The 14082-nt window shown below is 60.2% G+C and overlaps 3 protein-coding genes across 3 annotated transcripts; 1 reads left to right on the top strand and 2 right to left on the bottom strand.

Annotated features, from left to right (window-relative positions):
• Positions 1-243: 243 nt before the first annotated feature.
• Positions 244-2080, bottom strand: PTX4 (pentraxin 4). Its single transcript, XM_086854347.1, has 2 exons — positions 1845-2080; positions 244-1718 (listed from the first exon to the last, which is right to left on the bottom strand). Exons 1-2 carry the CDS (start codon positions 1971-1973, stop codon positions 504-506), a joined length of 1344 nt encoding a protein of 447 aa, XP_086710473.1. The 5' UTR covers positions 1974-2080; the 3' UTR covers positions 244-503.
• Positions 2081-3251: 1171 nt separating this feature from the next.
• ECI1 (enoyl-CoA delta isomerase 1) lies at positions 3252-9279 on the top strand. Its single transcript, XM_086854346.1, has 7 exons — positions 3252-3349; positions 3633-3779; positions 4725-4852; positions 5422-5568; positions 6425-6546; positions 7256-7434; positions 8777-9279. Exons 1-7 carry the CDS (start codon positions 3310-3312, stop codon positions 8941-8943), a joined length of 930 nt encoding a protein of 309 aa, XP_086710472.1. The 5' UTR covers positions 3252-3309; the 3' UTR covers positions 8944-9279.
• On the bottom strand, positions 8575-14047 carry LOC111935897 (deoxyribonuclease-1-like 2). The gene is made up of 8 exons (XM_023936529.2): positions 12452-14047; positions 12076-12164; positions 11051-11134; positions 10836-10936; positions 10649-10761; positions 10264-10418; positions 10057-10153; positions 8575-9569 (listed from the first exon to the last, which is right to left on the bottom strand). Exons 1-8 carry the CDS (start codon positions 12596-12598, stop codon positions 9519-9521), a joined length of 837 nt encoding a protein of 278 aa, XP_023792297.1. The 5' UTR covers positions 12599-14047; the 3' UTR covers positions 8575-9518.
• Positions 14048-14082: the final 35 nt, after the last annotated feature.

Raw genomic sequence — 14082 nt, 5'->3', positions numbered from 1 at the left:
GCAGCCACGGACAGCCACGGGCAGCCACGGGCAGCCACGGGCAGTCACGGGCAGCCACGGGCAGTCACGGGCAGTCACGGGCAGCCACGGGCAGTCACGGGCAGTCCCGTGCTCCGCTCCCCCTGCTCTGACTCAGGGGCAGGGAAGGAGCAGCGTCGCCCGCTCCGGCTGCCCGTGCTGAGCAGCTCCTGCCCGCCTGAGCGGCACCGAGAGTTACGGTGAATGAGCAGGACAGAAATAAAATTGTTTTTTCTAATGTTCGGAGCATTTTAATAGGAACGATGGGCTGTACATCCTCTAGGAGCAGGAAACCTCCGGCTTTGGTCCCACCTCTGCCGTACTGGATGCCTTTTCCCTTTTCCCCTCCTCTGGTGGGGCTGGTCCTGAGATGCCCTCCCTGCTGGCTGTCCCATCACGCTGGGCGGATTCAGCTCGTGTCGGGAGCGGCACCATGAGCCAGCCGTGACCGCTGGTAGCCGGCACCATTCCTGCTGTCAGCCCCGTCAAAGGCAGCGCTGGAGGCAGGGACACGCCACCCTCCGCACCCCGCCCTGCACCGAGGCATCGGCCAGTGTGAGGAGGGGGCCACGGGGCAGCCCCTGCCCGGTCGCCATTCTGGCCACCTCCCCGGGCAGGAGAGCCCGTCTCCAGAGAGCGAAACCAGCCAGGTGACCCACAAAACCTTCTGCAGTGTCCAAGTCCATGTTGGGGCCGTCCTGCCCCCAGCCCAGCACCAGCGAGCCACCAGCGGGAATTTCATAGCCCTGCTGGAAGCCGGAGCCGGCGGCCAGCAGCCTCCTGTCCGCGTAGAAGCGGTACTGGCCCTGGCCGGAGGACCAGGTGAGGCACAGGTGGTGCCATTTGCCATCCAGGAGCGGCACCACCGGGAGATCCCGAAATTGCCGGCGCCCCACGATGAAACGTGCAGAGCCGGGGCGATCCCCACCGTGGCCGTGCACGGCCAGCTCGCTGTGCCCGTCCTCGGTGCCGTAGGAGAGGAGAGGACCGAGGCGAGGGGCTGGGGTGGCCAGCCAGGCACAGAGGGACATCGCCCGCAGCCCCCGCTGTGGCCCCAGCCCCAGGACGGCCCTGGGCTCAGCGGAGGTGTTGGGGAAGAGCAGGACGGCACCGGTGCGACAGGCGGGGGAGGCGGGCACCGGGGTGGGGGGACCGTACCTACCCTCTCCCGGCTGCCGGGGGGCCGGGGGCTGCTCCCGGGGGACCGCGGTTCCGGTGAGGAGCACCGGTGCCATGGTCTGGGGTCCTGGGGCTGCATCGCGAGGGGTCTCCTCATCCTCCCCGAGCGCTCCACCAGGCCCGGCATCAGCCGGCAGCCAGTGTCCTTCTTCCTGCCGGTGTTGCTGCCACAATGGGACAGCCTGGCCCGGTGGCTGCTGCTCCAGCTGGCTGCCCCGGCCCCGGGCAGCGTCTGGCAGACCATGCGGTTTGGTGCCAGCCTCCACCAGCGCAGCCGGCGGGTGGGTGAGCAGCGGGTTCAGGGCACCCACTGTCCCCTCCAGCCTCTTCAGCCTGCGGCGCAGCCGCCGGCCAGCGGTGGCCAGCCGGGCCAGCTCGGCACCCAGGGCGGCCCGGGCAGCGTCGGCCGCCTCTGCCTGCTCCGCCAGTGCCTGGAAACGTCCATCGATGTTGTAGGAGATGTTGTAGTTGCTGGCGATGCTCTGGAGGTGGTTCAGCGTCACCTCCTGCAGCCGAAGAAACTGCAAGGGAGTGGGATGATGTGGAGTGAACCCATGTCCCCATGTCGGGTCCCCGCCCAACCCAAAATGCTGAGTGTCCCCCTGGCACAGGCTGGGCAGCACCCCCTCCCCGCCCCGGGCACCCACCTGCTCCTCCAGGCGCCGCAGCCGCAGGAGCAGGGGGCCGGGGCGGGCCGGGGGCCCCGGGGCCCGGGTCAGGCCACCCTGCAGGGCGGCAGCGAGGACCAGGCAGAGGGGCAGTGCCATCCCCGCCATCCCGCTGCCGGACGCTTTCTGCCTGCACGGCACGGCCGGCCCTGGCCCCCGCGGTGTCCCCCCGGGCAGCCTCCACCGTGATGAGATCCGCAGCCAGCGCTGGCACGGCCCAGCACCGGGGCTCCCAGCGCCGATCCCCGGGCCAGCGCTCTGCGGGGGCGGCTGGCCCCGGCCCAGGCAGCCCGGGGCTCCGGCGTCCAGCGGCGGGGGCCGGACCGGGGTATTCGGCTGAGAGGAGAGGAAAGGTGTGTGAGGGACCCTGGGCACATGGCTGGGTGCAGAACAGGGGGGACAGTGCCGGCAGGACAGGACAGGACAGGACAGGACAGGACAGGACAGGGAGGGTAGGACGGAGTGGTCAGTGCCGGCCGGACAGGACAGGACAGGACAGGGAGGGTAGGACGGAGTGGTCAGTGCCGGCCGGACAGGACAGGACAGGACAGAGAGGGTAGGACGGAGTGGTCAGTGACGGCCAGACAGGACAGGGCGGGTAGGACGGAGTGGTCAGTGCCGGCCGGACAGGACAGGACAGGACAGGACAGGGCGGGTAGGACGGAGTGGTCAGTGCCGGCCGGACAGGACAGGACAGGACAGGGCGGGTAGGACGGAGTGGTCAGTGCCGGCCGGACAGGACAGGACAGGACAGGGAGGGTAGGACGGAGTGGTCAGTGGCGGCCGGACAGGACAGGACAGGACAGGGCGGGTAGGACGGAGTGGTCAGTGCCGGCCGGACAGGACAGGACAGGACAGGGCGGGTAGGACGGAGTGGTCAGTGCCGGCCGGACAGGACAGGACAGGACAGGGCGGGTAGGACGGAGTGGTCAGTGCCGGCCGGACAGGACAGGACAGGACAGGGAGGGTAGGACGGAGTGGTCAGTGGCGGCCGGACAGGACAGGACAGGACAGGGCGGGTAGGACGGAGTGGTCAGTGCCGGCCGGACAGGACAGGACAGGACAGGGCGGGTAGGACGGAGTGGTCAGTGCCGGACAGACAGGACAGGGAGGGTAGGACGGAGTGGTCAATGCCGGACAGACAGGACAGGGAGGGTAGGACGGAGTGGTGAGTGACGGCCAGACAGGACAGGGCGGGTAGGACGGAGTGGTCAGTGCCGGCCGGACAGGACAGGACAGGACAGGGCGGGTAGGACGGAGTGGTCAGTGCCGGACAGAGCGGTGCGGCAGGGCCACCACGAGGGGGCAGCACGTGCGCGCCGCAGCTCAGCCGGTGGGCGGGGCTTTGGGGGTGGGCGGGGCTTCAACGCTGCTCAGCGGGATCCCGCCCTTTCCTGGTCCCGCCCCCACAGGCCCCGCCCCGTACCCTTGAGCCCGGCACAAGATGGCGGCTGTGGCGCTCGCCCGCTGGATCGGCCGCTCAGGTGCGCCCGGACCCTGCCCCGACTGCTCCCTGCGGCGGGCTCGGCGTGTCCCCGAGCCCCCGCTGTCTCTCTGTGCCCCTCCCTTACCGCCAGGGTGCCCCTTACCGTCAGGGTGTTCAGCGTGTCACCCTGCCATGGGTTGGGCTGTCTCTATATCCTTCCTCCCTGAGGGGGTCAGGGTGTCCCCATGTCCCGCCCTGCCCGTGCAGAGCGGTTTTGGGGAGCGCACCCCACACCCTTGGGGGCTGTACGCTTCCCGTCCTTACCTGTGTGTGTCCCCCAGGTGTGGTGCCCCTGTGCTGCCGCCCCCCAGCGTGGGACAGGGCCGCCCGGCCGCCCCCCGGCCCCCCGCAGCCCCCTGGCCTCCCGCTCGCCCCGTGTCGTTCCTTCAGCAACAACAAGATCCAGGTGGATCTGGACGAGAGCTCAGGTACGGCGGGTGGCACCTCTGCGCTGTCACCCTCAACCCACGGGCATTGTGGGGCACAGGGAGGGTTCCTTCCATCCCTGTCCCATGGCATTTGTGGCTCTGGGCATGGGAAGTCATCAAAGCCCCAGATGTTGCAGCTGCTTAGGAGCCTCGGGGAGAAGGGTTTGGGGCTGGGAATCTCACCAGTTGTGGGCACTTCAGGTGGTTGGTGCTACAGGCAGATCCTGGCTGTCATTGTCCTCTGCCTGTGCATTGTCCCCTCTCTGGGAGTTCCTGGTTTGGGCGCCTGCTAGAGTGGCAGTGCTCCATCAGGGAAAAGCTGCTGGGAATTTCTGTGATCTGGCTACCAGGAATAGCTGTCACAGGGCCATGTCCCTGCACTGAACAAAGGTGCATCTTTTTGTGGCTTCCCAGGTCCTGCTTTCAGGTGCTTGGCTGTGTCCTTATGCTGTTCCCAGCTGAGCATGGCTGCAGCACCCAGGCTAAGCACTCAGGGAGCACCTTTTGGGTAGGGTAGTGCAGTTTGGGCAGGGACAAGGGCTCAGAGCCCCTTTGTGACCCCCTGGATACAGGCCGTTTGCTGTGACAGAAGCTTCATGCTCAACCTTCCCCATTGAGCCCAGAAAGAAGGGAATTGCTGGGCACTGTGACCAGGAGGATGGCTGGGCTTTGGGACACGTGGGGTGCCACCACACATGGCCTGGTCCGTGCTTCAGGTCCACCACTTGCTGAGTGACCCTGGCTCGTGGGTGGATCTGGGCCAAGACAGGACCTTGCCCTTGGCTCTGCTGCTCTGGAAGCTTTTAAATAGCCAGGAGTGCAGTTGATTTGGAGTGGGAAGACAGCTTGGTGAGGGAAACAGGGAGGTGGGTGAAGCTGCCCTGGGTAGGGCAGTGTGAGCTGCTGTGGGGTGGAGTCTGATGTCCCTGTGTTTGCCCTGCACAGGCGTTGCCGTGATGAAGTTCAAGAGTCCCCCAGTCAACAGCCTCAGCCTGGAGTTCCTCACAGAGTTTTCCATAGGCCTGGAAAAGCTGGAGAACAACCGGGCCTGCCGGGGTGTGATCATCACCTCTGTAAGTGTTTACCCTGATGGGGTCACTGCTCACTGGCACAGGAGGGCCCCCAGGCACCTTGGATTGGCTCTGGGAGGAGGGCAGGGGGCTCTTGGAAGGGCCATGATCTTTCTTCTGTTCCCTTTTCTAGCAGAAGGACAACAAAGTGTTATTTCTCTCATGAAAATCAAATCCGCTTATCTGCCAACCTGACACATCCTGTGATATTTCCTGGCTCACCCACAGGGAACTGGTGGGAGATGCCAGTGCTTATTTTCAGATGTGCTGTGGGGACAAAGTGGTGCTTGGGAGTGGGACAGGACAGGTTTTTGTGCTGTGTGGCTGATGTTCTCACACAGGCACCCTGACAATGAGAAATTGTGTTGCAAGCTGAGGCCCAGCACTTCAGGCCATGGTAGTGGGATAATCCAGACTGTGGGTGCACTGGGGAAATATTTTCAGAACCCCAAAAAGCCCTGATTTATATCACATATTCATCACTTTCCCTTCCCTCAGGCTGCCGGGCCGAGAGCTGAAGGGCCCTTCCTTCCCCATGATTCTCAGTGACATCTGTCTTTTCCCAATTCCAGGCTGTTCCCAAAATATTCTCATCTGGCCTGGACATCACCGAGATGTGTGGGAAGAGCGTGGAGCACTACGGCGAGTTCTGGAGAGCTGTGCAGGAGATGTGGCTCCGGCTCTACGGCTCCAACATGGTGACAGTGGCTGCAGTCAATGTAAGTCCTTTGGGCCTGCCTTCCTTAGGGTGGGATTGTCACCTGCTGCAGCTTCTTTGGACTGTGTGAGTAGGGACAGCTGAAAAGCCAGGCTGAAATTCATCCAGGGATCTATCTGTTGGGGTGTTTGGGCGAAATTCATGTCTGTCAGTTCTGTGGGGCGTGGGAAGCTATGGAAGCGTGGGATGCTGCAGGCTCTATGTAAGCTGCAGACACTGTTGGGTTACAGCAGCATTTCAGCATTTCCAGCAGGTTTTGCTCCTCCAGCTGGGATTCTTGGCCAGCAGGGAAGTGTTGCTGGAGTCTCCGTGTCCATGGATGGGTCATTACATTTCTGGTGTCTTGTTTTCGTTTTCCAGGGCGGTGCTGCCCTGGCAGCTCACGGTGGTGTCTGTCCACAGCCCCCCATTGAAGGCACTTGGGTTTTCTCTCAGGCATCCTGTGCAGGGCTGAGCAGCACTGAACCGTGGAAAAGATGGTCACAAATGGAAGGGAAATCTTCCCTGTGAGGGGGGTGAGGCCCTAGAACACGTTGCCCAGAGAAGCTGTGGCTGCTCCATCCCTGGAAGTATCCAAGGCCAGGCTGGATGGAACTCTGAGCAACCTGATCTAGTGGAAGGTGTCCCTGCCGGTAGTAGGGAGCTTGGAATGAAATGGGCTTTAAGGTGCCTTCCAACCCTTCTATGAAACCCTTATAAACTTCAGAAATCTTTAGGGCTGTTTCGAATCAGGTGATCAGAAATTTGGGGATCATCTGCTCTGTCTTCCTGGTATCTTCCGTGCTCTGGAGTGATCAGCAAGGCTGGGGGGTGTTTGTAACCATGTCCTGGACTCACTCTGTCCTTCTCTCTGCCAGGGGTCCAGCCCGGCTGGGGGCTGCCTCATTGCCCTGTCGTGTGACTACAGGATCATGGCAGAAAACCCCAAATTCAGCATCGGCCTGAACGAAGCCCAGCTGGGCATTGTGGCTCCCTTCTGGTAGGCCAGTGCCTCCCACTTCTAGTATCATGTGTAGGTCTCTAGAAAGAATTAATCTTTAAGGAGTTAATTAATCAGTTCAACTGGTCATGGCAGTGTGGTTTGTGTGTCAGAGATCAGTTATTTGCAGCTGTAGCTGCAGGAGATGGCACCTCATTTCTGTCCTGTCCTGCAGGTATCTGAAAAGCTTTCAGGCTGCAGAATGTCCTCACATCCTGCACCAACAAGGAGCTTATTTCTGGCCCTGCAATTAACTCCAGAACTAGTGCTGGGAGATCTCATGGGTCAGGCTCAGTCAGGGCTTTTCTCTGTGTACACACTGTGTACCTGCAGAATCCCTTAAAAGCACAGGGGCACTAAGATCCTGACACACCAAGGGCCCCTTGTTTGCCCTAGGAACATATGAATGTACTGTTGGGAAGGAGTTTTCAGTCACAGCAAGGGGGTACCCACAGGCAGTGAGAGTAAAAGGAGCAGCTTTCATGCAGAGGAGAGGGAACTCTCTTGGGGTACTACCAAAAATGGCTCTTCTCACACCATTTTCACATCATGACTGAGCCCACAGCTGCTGTTCAGAGCACCAAACCTGAGCAGTGAGACCAGGATACTCTCAGAGCCCCGAGCCTGGGGAGTGGGACCAGGATGCTGTCAGCTCTTGATGTCTGGGTGAGCTGCCCCTGAGTGTGGCTTTCCCTCCCATCTCTTGCAGGTTTAAGGACACATTTGTGAATGTTGTGGGACACCGAATTGCCGAACGCTCCCTCCAGCTGGGCTCCCTCCACCCTGCACCTGAGGCGCAGAGGTTGGGCCTCGTGGACGAGCTGGTGCCAGAGGAGAAGCTCATGGAGAAGGCTGCAGCTGTCATGGCACAGTGGCTGGCCCTTCCTGGTAAACCTCTAGCAGAAGAGGAGGGGACCTGGTCTGAGTAGGAAGTGCAGATGCCAGGGCTGGTGCCTGGGAGCTATGTAACAGTTTCCATTAAAAGGGGAAGTTTGGTGGGCTGGGAGGTTGGAAAGGTCAGCCCAGCGGTCTCAGCAGCCTTGGGCTAACGGAGAGGGACACTGTGCTAACGTTCAGAGCACGTGGCTCCAGCTCAGCTCATCCTGCTAGCCCTGCTGAGTCAGTCTGGAGGTGTCTGAGCTCCACAGACAGACACAATCTCTCTCTGTCAGTGGAGGTGTTAGCCCAGGAAAGCTGCCATGGAGCTGAGTGAACAGGCTGGGTGAAAGTTCCTGGGTGGCTGCCAGGCTGCTTTTGTGATCTGAACTAACTCTTGGCACTCTGGATGGCAGTGATGGGGGCGTGGATGAGGGCAGGCAGACAGCACAGGCGTCGTGTGTTTGGACTGTGACTGCAGCACAAGGTTCCTGGGCTGGGAGAGGGCTCTTCACAGGTCTGAGCTGTCCCAGCCCGTGCCACTTCTCCTCCCTGCTGTCCTGGTGTTAGAGTGACACCTCACTCCCCAGACTGAGTAACATGTCTCAGGTGTGCCTTCTCCTGATTTCCAGGAGGTCTCCTGCAGATTCTTCCCCTAAATCAGAGCTGTGTCTGGGTGGAGATAGCTTCAGCACCTGGAATTGCTGGAGCAATTCAGGGTTCCCAGTGTGTGGATGTGGGGGTCACTCCTCATTTCATTGTCTCTAAGTGCCTGAATAACCATCTGTGCAGCAGATGTGCTGCCCCATCACTGCACCTGGCTCTGTGAGGGTGTAAGCAGATGTGTGCTCCAGGCCTCAGTCAGCTCCAGCAGTATCCACATTTCCATGTGGAATGGCACAGGCCCAGGGACGAGCTCAAGGGAGGTGCTGCTGCCTTTTGTACAGCATTGTTGGCAGGAGCAGACTGAGTGAGCAGGGACTGAAGGCACTGGTTCAGGGAAGCTTAGAGCCACAGCAGTTTCCAATAAGAAAGAATTTTGTTTGGCTACTGGTGTGTATTGGAGGTGGATATTGGGCTGTGGAGGGCACCAAGAGAAGGAGATACACAATTTCTTGTTGTCTTTGCCAGTAGATTAGTCATTTCCCCACTGAGCAGTACAACCATTATTTATTGTATGAGAATTTATCCAGTTCAGCTCTCAGCTGGTGGGTTTGTCTTACCCCTTTCCCTGCTGCTTTCAAGAGCACTTTGCTGTGTGATCCCTCCCCATTAGAGCTGCATGTGGTGGCATTGAGTACTGGTCAGGGGTGAGGACAAGGCTTGTTCCTCACCCTTGCTGTCCTCTCTGCAGACCATGCCCGCCAGCTCACCAAGACCATGATGAGGAAGGCGGTGTTGGACCGCCTGGTAGCTCACCGGGAGGAGGACATCAAGAACTTCATCACCTTCGTCTCAAAAGAGTCCATCCAGAAGTCCCTTCGCATGTACATGGAGATGCTGAAGAAGAGGAAGAGCTGAGGATCCAGCTGGTCCCTGGGAGGTCGAGTCACCCTCTGAAACACTGCAGTAGCTGTTGGTGTCACAGCGAAGCCACCTGCAGTGCCAGCAATCGGTGACGTGCCACCTGCTCCCACAGCCGCCCCAGCTGCCCCTTCCCTTTGTGCCTCTAGAGTGCCTGACACCACTGCTGCCTTCCCCAAGGGCAGGGAGAGCCCACTCAGCCCCCTGAGGAATGGACAGGGACAGGGTCTCAATATGCTGTGGCCCGAGCCTGACGGTCCTTGGATGTCTTCCCTCCTGTGCAACAGTTAATCATGAAATTAGGTTTGTCAATAAATCTTCAATGAGGTAGGAGATGGATGCTTTGTTCCATGGCTTGTCTGTGGTCACAGTGTCCTGGTTGGTGGCCTGTCCTCAGGCTCTGGTTCATGGTGGGCTGGGGGGTCTGGGCACAGCCAGCTTCCATCTTTCTCCAGACCAGGATCTAGGGCAGCCCATGCACAGGACTTGTGGATGGGGCTGAGTGGAACACCTTCATGGGGATTGGTGGTGGGAGCTGGAGCTGGATCCTGGTCTGTGGCTGCAGGAGGAGCTCAGGCCGCCAGCTTCACCTCGACAGGGTAGTGGTCACTGACTGCCAGGGCCTGGAAAAGGGCAAGAGTTAGGAGATGCTCAGTGAGCCACTCACCCCTTGCTGTTAATTGCCCTGCCAGAACCTGTTGCCTGCTGGAGGGGGAACACTGTCCCCAGCCCCAAGACACTCAACACACAAGGCTAAAACGGGAGTTTTGGCACCTCTCATGGAGAGGTGCCCAGGTGTGGCTTGGGGCAGGCATGGCCACCTGCCCTCCAAGCTCCCATGTCTCATCTGGGGGCTCTGTGCCAGTCATGGGTGGTTGAAGGTTGGCTTGGGTTACCCCATACCTTGAGTCCTGCCCATGGAAGACCATAAAAAACCCTGTGCATCTCTTCTCTTCCCAACGGGGACAGGCAGTGACCCCAAATCCCCGGGTTCCACCCTTGGGTCTCTTGTCACCCTGAACCCCTTGAAGAGACAAGGACAGCCCTGCAGCCTGGGCCAGCTCAGCTTTGATGCCTGCTAGAGCCCCCACTGTGTGATCCTGGGCTCACCTCCTCCTGGTCCAACTGGAAAGCACGCTGAAAATTGAAGATACCAGCTGAGTTGGACACGATGCTTCTCTTCAGCTTGTTGCCACACACCACGATCCTGCAGGGGAGATTTGGGTGGATGGTGGGTGCCACTCCTGCCCTGGCTGTCAGTGCAGGGCAGGCAGGGGGCCACTGGGGTGCCAGGGAAGGGACAGTGGTGGCACTCACCTGTCATAGGCACAGTCTGACTTGCCCACGGTGGTGTCGGCGCTGTCGGGGATCAGCCACTTGAAGATGTCGCTGGTGCGCAGGCGGATGGATGACCAGTCGCTCGGCTGGACGTAGGAACAGTCAGCATTGAAGTCCCCCAGGAACATCATGTTCTGCAGGGGAGATGGGAGGTTCATGGTGTGGGTGATGGGCTGTTCCTGCCACCAGTCCTCCCATGGGGGTGGCAGAGACCGCCCTGTCACAGGGCAGGAACAGGGTTCCCGCCCCATGGCTCCTGCACCAGCTGTGCTCACTTCAAAGCAGGGTCCCAGTGTGGGTCAAACAGTCCCTGGGGCTCAGTGTCCAACCTCAGTGTCCCCCCCCCAGTGCTGGTGGCACTCACATCAGTCCCCCACTTGTTGATGATGGCCAGGTAGACATCATAGAGCGCATCAATCTCGGCGACAGCATCATGTGGGGCCGAGTGCAGGGGCACCAGCACAAACTCCTTCACCTCTGCCAGGGGAGAGGGATGTCAGCCCCATGGCCACCCTATGCCACAACCCATGGCCACTTGTTCCCCCACTTACTGGTGCTGGGTGCTGAGACCCTCAGGATAAATGGCTCCCGGCTGAAGACATCCTGGGGGTCCTTATATTGGTAGGTGTCCACCACAGACACAACATCTGTCCTGTGGGAGCAAAAGGATGGTGACCCTGGGACTTGACACAGCCCGTGTCCACTCCATGGTGCTGGTGGCCCTGCAGTGTCATGGCACAGGCAGCAGCACTGCCAGCCCCATTACCTGTAGATAAACAGGTACATCTCCTTGTAGTTCTCCCGTCCCAGGGGGCCGCTGATCTCGTAGTCGTATGTGGATGTGGATTCACTGCAGAGACACAAAGGCAGGACAGTGATGTGGCTGGGACCATCCTGCATTTGCTTTGGCATGTCCAGGAGCTGGGTGGCCCCAGGGTTTGTACCAGCTGGTCCTGCTCTGCAGTCCCCATGGGTCACTGGGCCCTGGTTGTGGGGTGACATGAGGGTGACTCCGAAGCCCCCAGTGCCTCTCCCCGGGGTGGTTCCTTGGGTACAGCATGGCACTGGGAAGCTCCTGCCACCCTTTCTCTGCAGGGACATTCCTCACCTTCATTTGCGGCAGAGCTAAATTAGGTCAGTGAGCAGCCTGGGGCTCTGCAGCACGCAGCGTCACCCTCCCTGCCCTGGCTGCTTTGTGGCCTGCTGGAGGGGACACGGAAGGGGTGAGGACATGGGCTGGGTGCACATCACCTCCTGAGAGCACTAGCTGCCTTTTGACATGGCAGCAGCAGCTTCCCCGTGCCCTCTCTCAAAACGGGGTCAGCACCCAGCTGGTGGAGGAGCTGCCACCCTGCTGGGGCAAGTTTTAGCCCACCCCAGCAGCCCCTTTTCCTCCTAGGGTGCCAGAACGACCCCCCCTCAAAGCATCATCCACTGCTGGGTCCATCCTGGGGTCCCCCTGCCACTCACAGGGTCTTGGGGTGCAAGGTCTGTCTGTCCCATCCTCCCCCTCTCTTGCTTCTGCCCTGTCCTGTTGGATTTTGGAGACAGAGCTTGCCAGAACTGTAGTTCCTTTCCATCTGCAAGCTCTGGTGAGCCGACAGCTTTCAGAGGGGATTTGTATCACTTGTATCCCCATTCCCTTCACTGGGTTATTCCCAGGGTTGTTTTCAGTGTCTCCACCCTGCCCCAGCACATTTCTCCTATTCATCTTTCCAAAAATAAGCTCTCTGTTGGTGGACAACTTTTTTTTGCCTCTTACTGCCATCCCAGTCCCAGCCCGTCTTGTACCTGTTGAGCTGCTCCATGAGCTCGGTGACGGCGCTGAGGTCGGAGTCACGCACCTCCTGCACCAGCACCACATCGTAGCGACGCAGGACCTGTGAGGCCAAGAGGGACAGCTCAGGGACAGTCTCCCACCCATCTCCCAGCCAGGCACCTGGTTCTGGCTTCAGTACCCTGGGGACTTGCGTGTTCCTTGGTGCCAGAGCAGATGTCCCCAGGGAGGGCTCAGAGGGACTGTGGGCTGTGCCTGACACCCCACCAAGCCTTCATCTGCCCAGCCACCCATCTTCAGCCACCTCCCCACATGTCTCTGGCACAGGAGCCGTGCTGGGGGTCTGTCCCAGCACACAGCCCATCCCCACGGAGCACTGGCTGCACTCACGTTGATGATGATCTCTGCCACTTCCTTGTTGGACATCTTGGTGTCACCGAAGGCCTGGATGTTGAAGGCACCGATGCGGAGCATGGCAGTGGCTGGGCACAGGAGAGCCACAGCCAGCAGGGACAATTCCAGTGTCACAGTCCCCATTCTTCCAGGATTGATGCTGGGTCACAAGGATGCAGGGATGGGAGATGAACTCAGAACGCTATTTTGGATTTGGGGTAGAGGAAAAAACATGTAGATCCTTCCAAAGCCCTGGTGTGTGACAGTGTGTCATGGTGGGCATTGCCCAGAGCAGGCTGCGGAGCTGGTGTGGGCAGTCTGCCAGCTCACCAGTCCCAGAAGAAGATAAATCCTGTCCCACCGGTGTGAGTCTGCCTCTTCCAGCTCCAGGGATCACCCAGCTCCACTCCCCCAGCAGGATGTCTTCACTGCCCTCCAGCCCCATCCACCACGGCCAGCATTCCAGCCACCCCAGGCTGTTCCACATCCTTAAACTTCACCACAGCCCCCACTGCTGGGGTGAGGAGCGACTCCTCATCCCAACTCATCCTAGTACATCCCAGTCCCACCTGGTTGGCAGTTGAAGGCTCTGAGCCCGGATCCGTCCTTGCCCTGCTGAATGCGCAGCACCTCTGCCCTCCCGGCAGCAGGATGGGCGGCTTTATCCCAGCGGAGGTGCCGGCAAAGCAGGATGAGTCGGACACCCCCGTGGGGGTTTTGGCATAACTTTGTGCTCCTTCCCACATTGGGAAACCAAAAATCCCACAGGGCGACAGGGTGGGGCCAGCCCAGCCATCCCTGTGCTGACACAGCAAAGGAAAGACAGGGAGACTTGGAAATGCTGGGGCATCCCTGTGGGACTGGATGGGGGTGTGGGACTTAGGGGGCTGCCATCTGGGGTGGCATCTGGATCACAGAGTGGGCATGGTGGCCAGGCAGGAGGTGAAGGGCGCTGGCCTTAATTGAGTGATTCAGATGGTGTAATTAGAGGGAAGAGAAGGAAATGGTCGGTGGCTGGGTCAGGCAGGTGAGCACTACCAGCCACAGCAAGAGGGGATGGCTGTGAACCCCTGCAGCAGCCCCAGTGTCACCCAGAACAGCCCCACTGGGGATCCAAAGTAGCCCCAGGAGGGCTGACATTCCCCATGGCAGTCCATGGCATCACCATGGCCCATGGCATCACCCCAGGATGACAACAAAGCAGGTGGCTCTGATGGCTGCTCGTGCCAGGACTTGCCGGGTTCTCATGTGCGCCACCAGGTTTTGTATCCTCACACCCAGTCTCGGGATGAGTCCCGTGTCCCTCGGTGTCATGTCGGTACCGAAACCCCCTGGGAAGCACCAAACCCCCTGGGAACTGACTCACATCCTCCCTGCACCCTTGCTGTCAGCACCCTGTCAGCAGCCCCACGGCCAGGCAGGCTCTGTCAGGATGTGGCCCTGTGAGCTGGCAGAAGAGCATCCTGCAGCCTGGAAATCCTGGAGCCCCCCAGCCCCTTCCCAGAGTCCTGCCTTTTGCCACCATCCACTGAGAAGGAAGCAGCTCTCACCACCCAATGGGTCCAGGTCTCTTAATGGCAGGAGGTGCCCCAGCCCTGGGGACCTCTCTGGCTGAGGGGCTGGGGCAC

Source organism: Cyanistes caeruleus, chromosome 17 (genome assembly GCF_971803275.1).
Source record: "Cyanistes caeruleus chromosome 17, bCyaCae1.hap1.1, whole genome shotgun sequence".
NCBI classification, from domain to species: domain Eukaryota; kingdom Metazoa; phylum Chordata; class Aves; order Passeriformes; family Paridae; genus Cyanistes; species Cyanistes caeruleus.
The sequence above is the reverse complement of the archived record's forward strand: the minus strand, read 5'-3'. Positions and strand labels throughout refer to the sequence as shown.

Coding starts and splice junctions, on each gene's coding strand:
- PTX4 (XM_086854347.1), bottom strand. CDS start 1,973: ATGGCGGGGATGGCACTGCCCCTCTGCCTGGTCCTCGCTGCCGCCCTG. Junction 1,719..1,844: donor TGCGGCGCCTGGAGGAGCAG/GTGGGTGCCCGG, acceptor ACTCCCTTGCAG/TTTCTTCGGCTGCAGGAGGT.
- ECI1 (XM_086854346.1), top strand. CDS start 3,310: ATGGCGGCTGTGGCGCTCGCCCGCTGGATCGGCCGCTCAG. Junction 6,547..7,255: donor GGCATTGTGGCTCCCTTCTG/GTAGGCCAGTGC, acceptor CATCTCTTGCAG/GTTTAAGGACACATTTGTGA. Junction 7,435..8,776: donor ACAGTGGCTGGCCCTTCCTG/GTAAACCTCTAG, acceptor TCCTCTCTGCAG/ACCATGCCCGCCAGCTCACC.
- LOC111935897 (XM_023936529.2), bottom strand. CDS start 12,598: ATGGGGACTGTGACACTGGAATTGTCCCTGCTGGCTGTGGCTCTCCTG. Junction 10,762..10,835: donor GGTCTCAGCACCCAGCACCA/GTAAGTGGGGGA, acceptor CTCCCCTGGCAG/AGGTGAAGGAGTTTGTGCTG. Junction 9,570..10,056: donor TCCAGTTGGACCAGGAGGAG/GTGAGCCCAGGA, acceptor GCCCTTTTCCAG/GCCCTGGCAGTCAGTGACCA.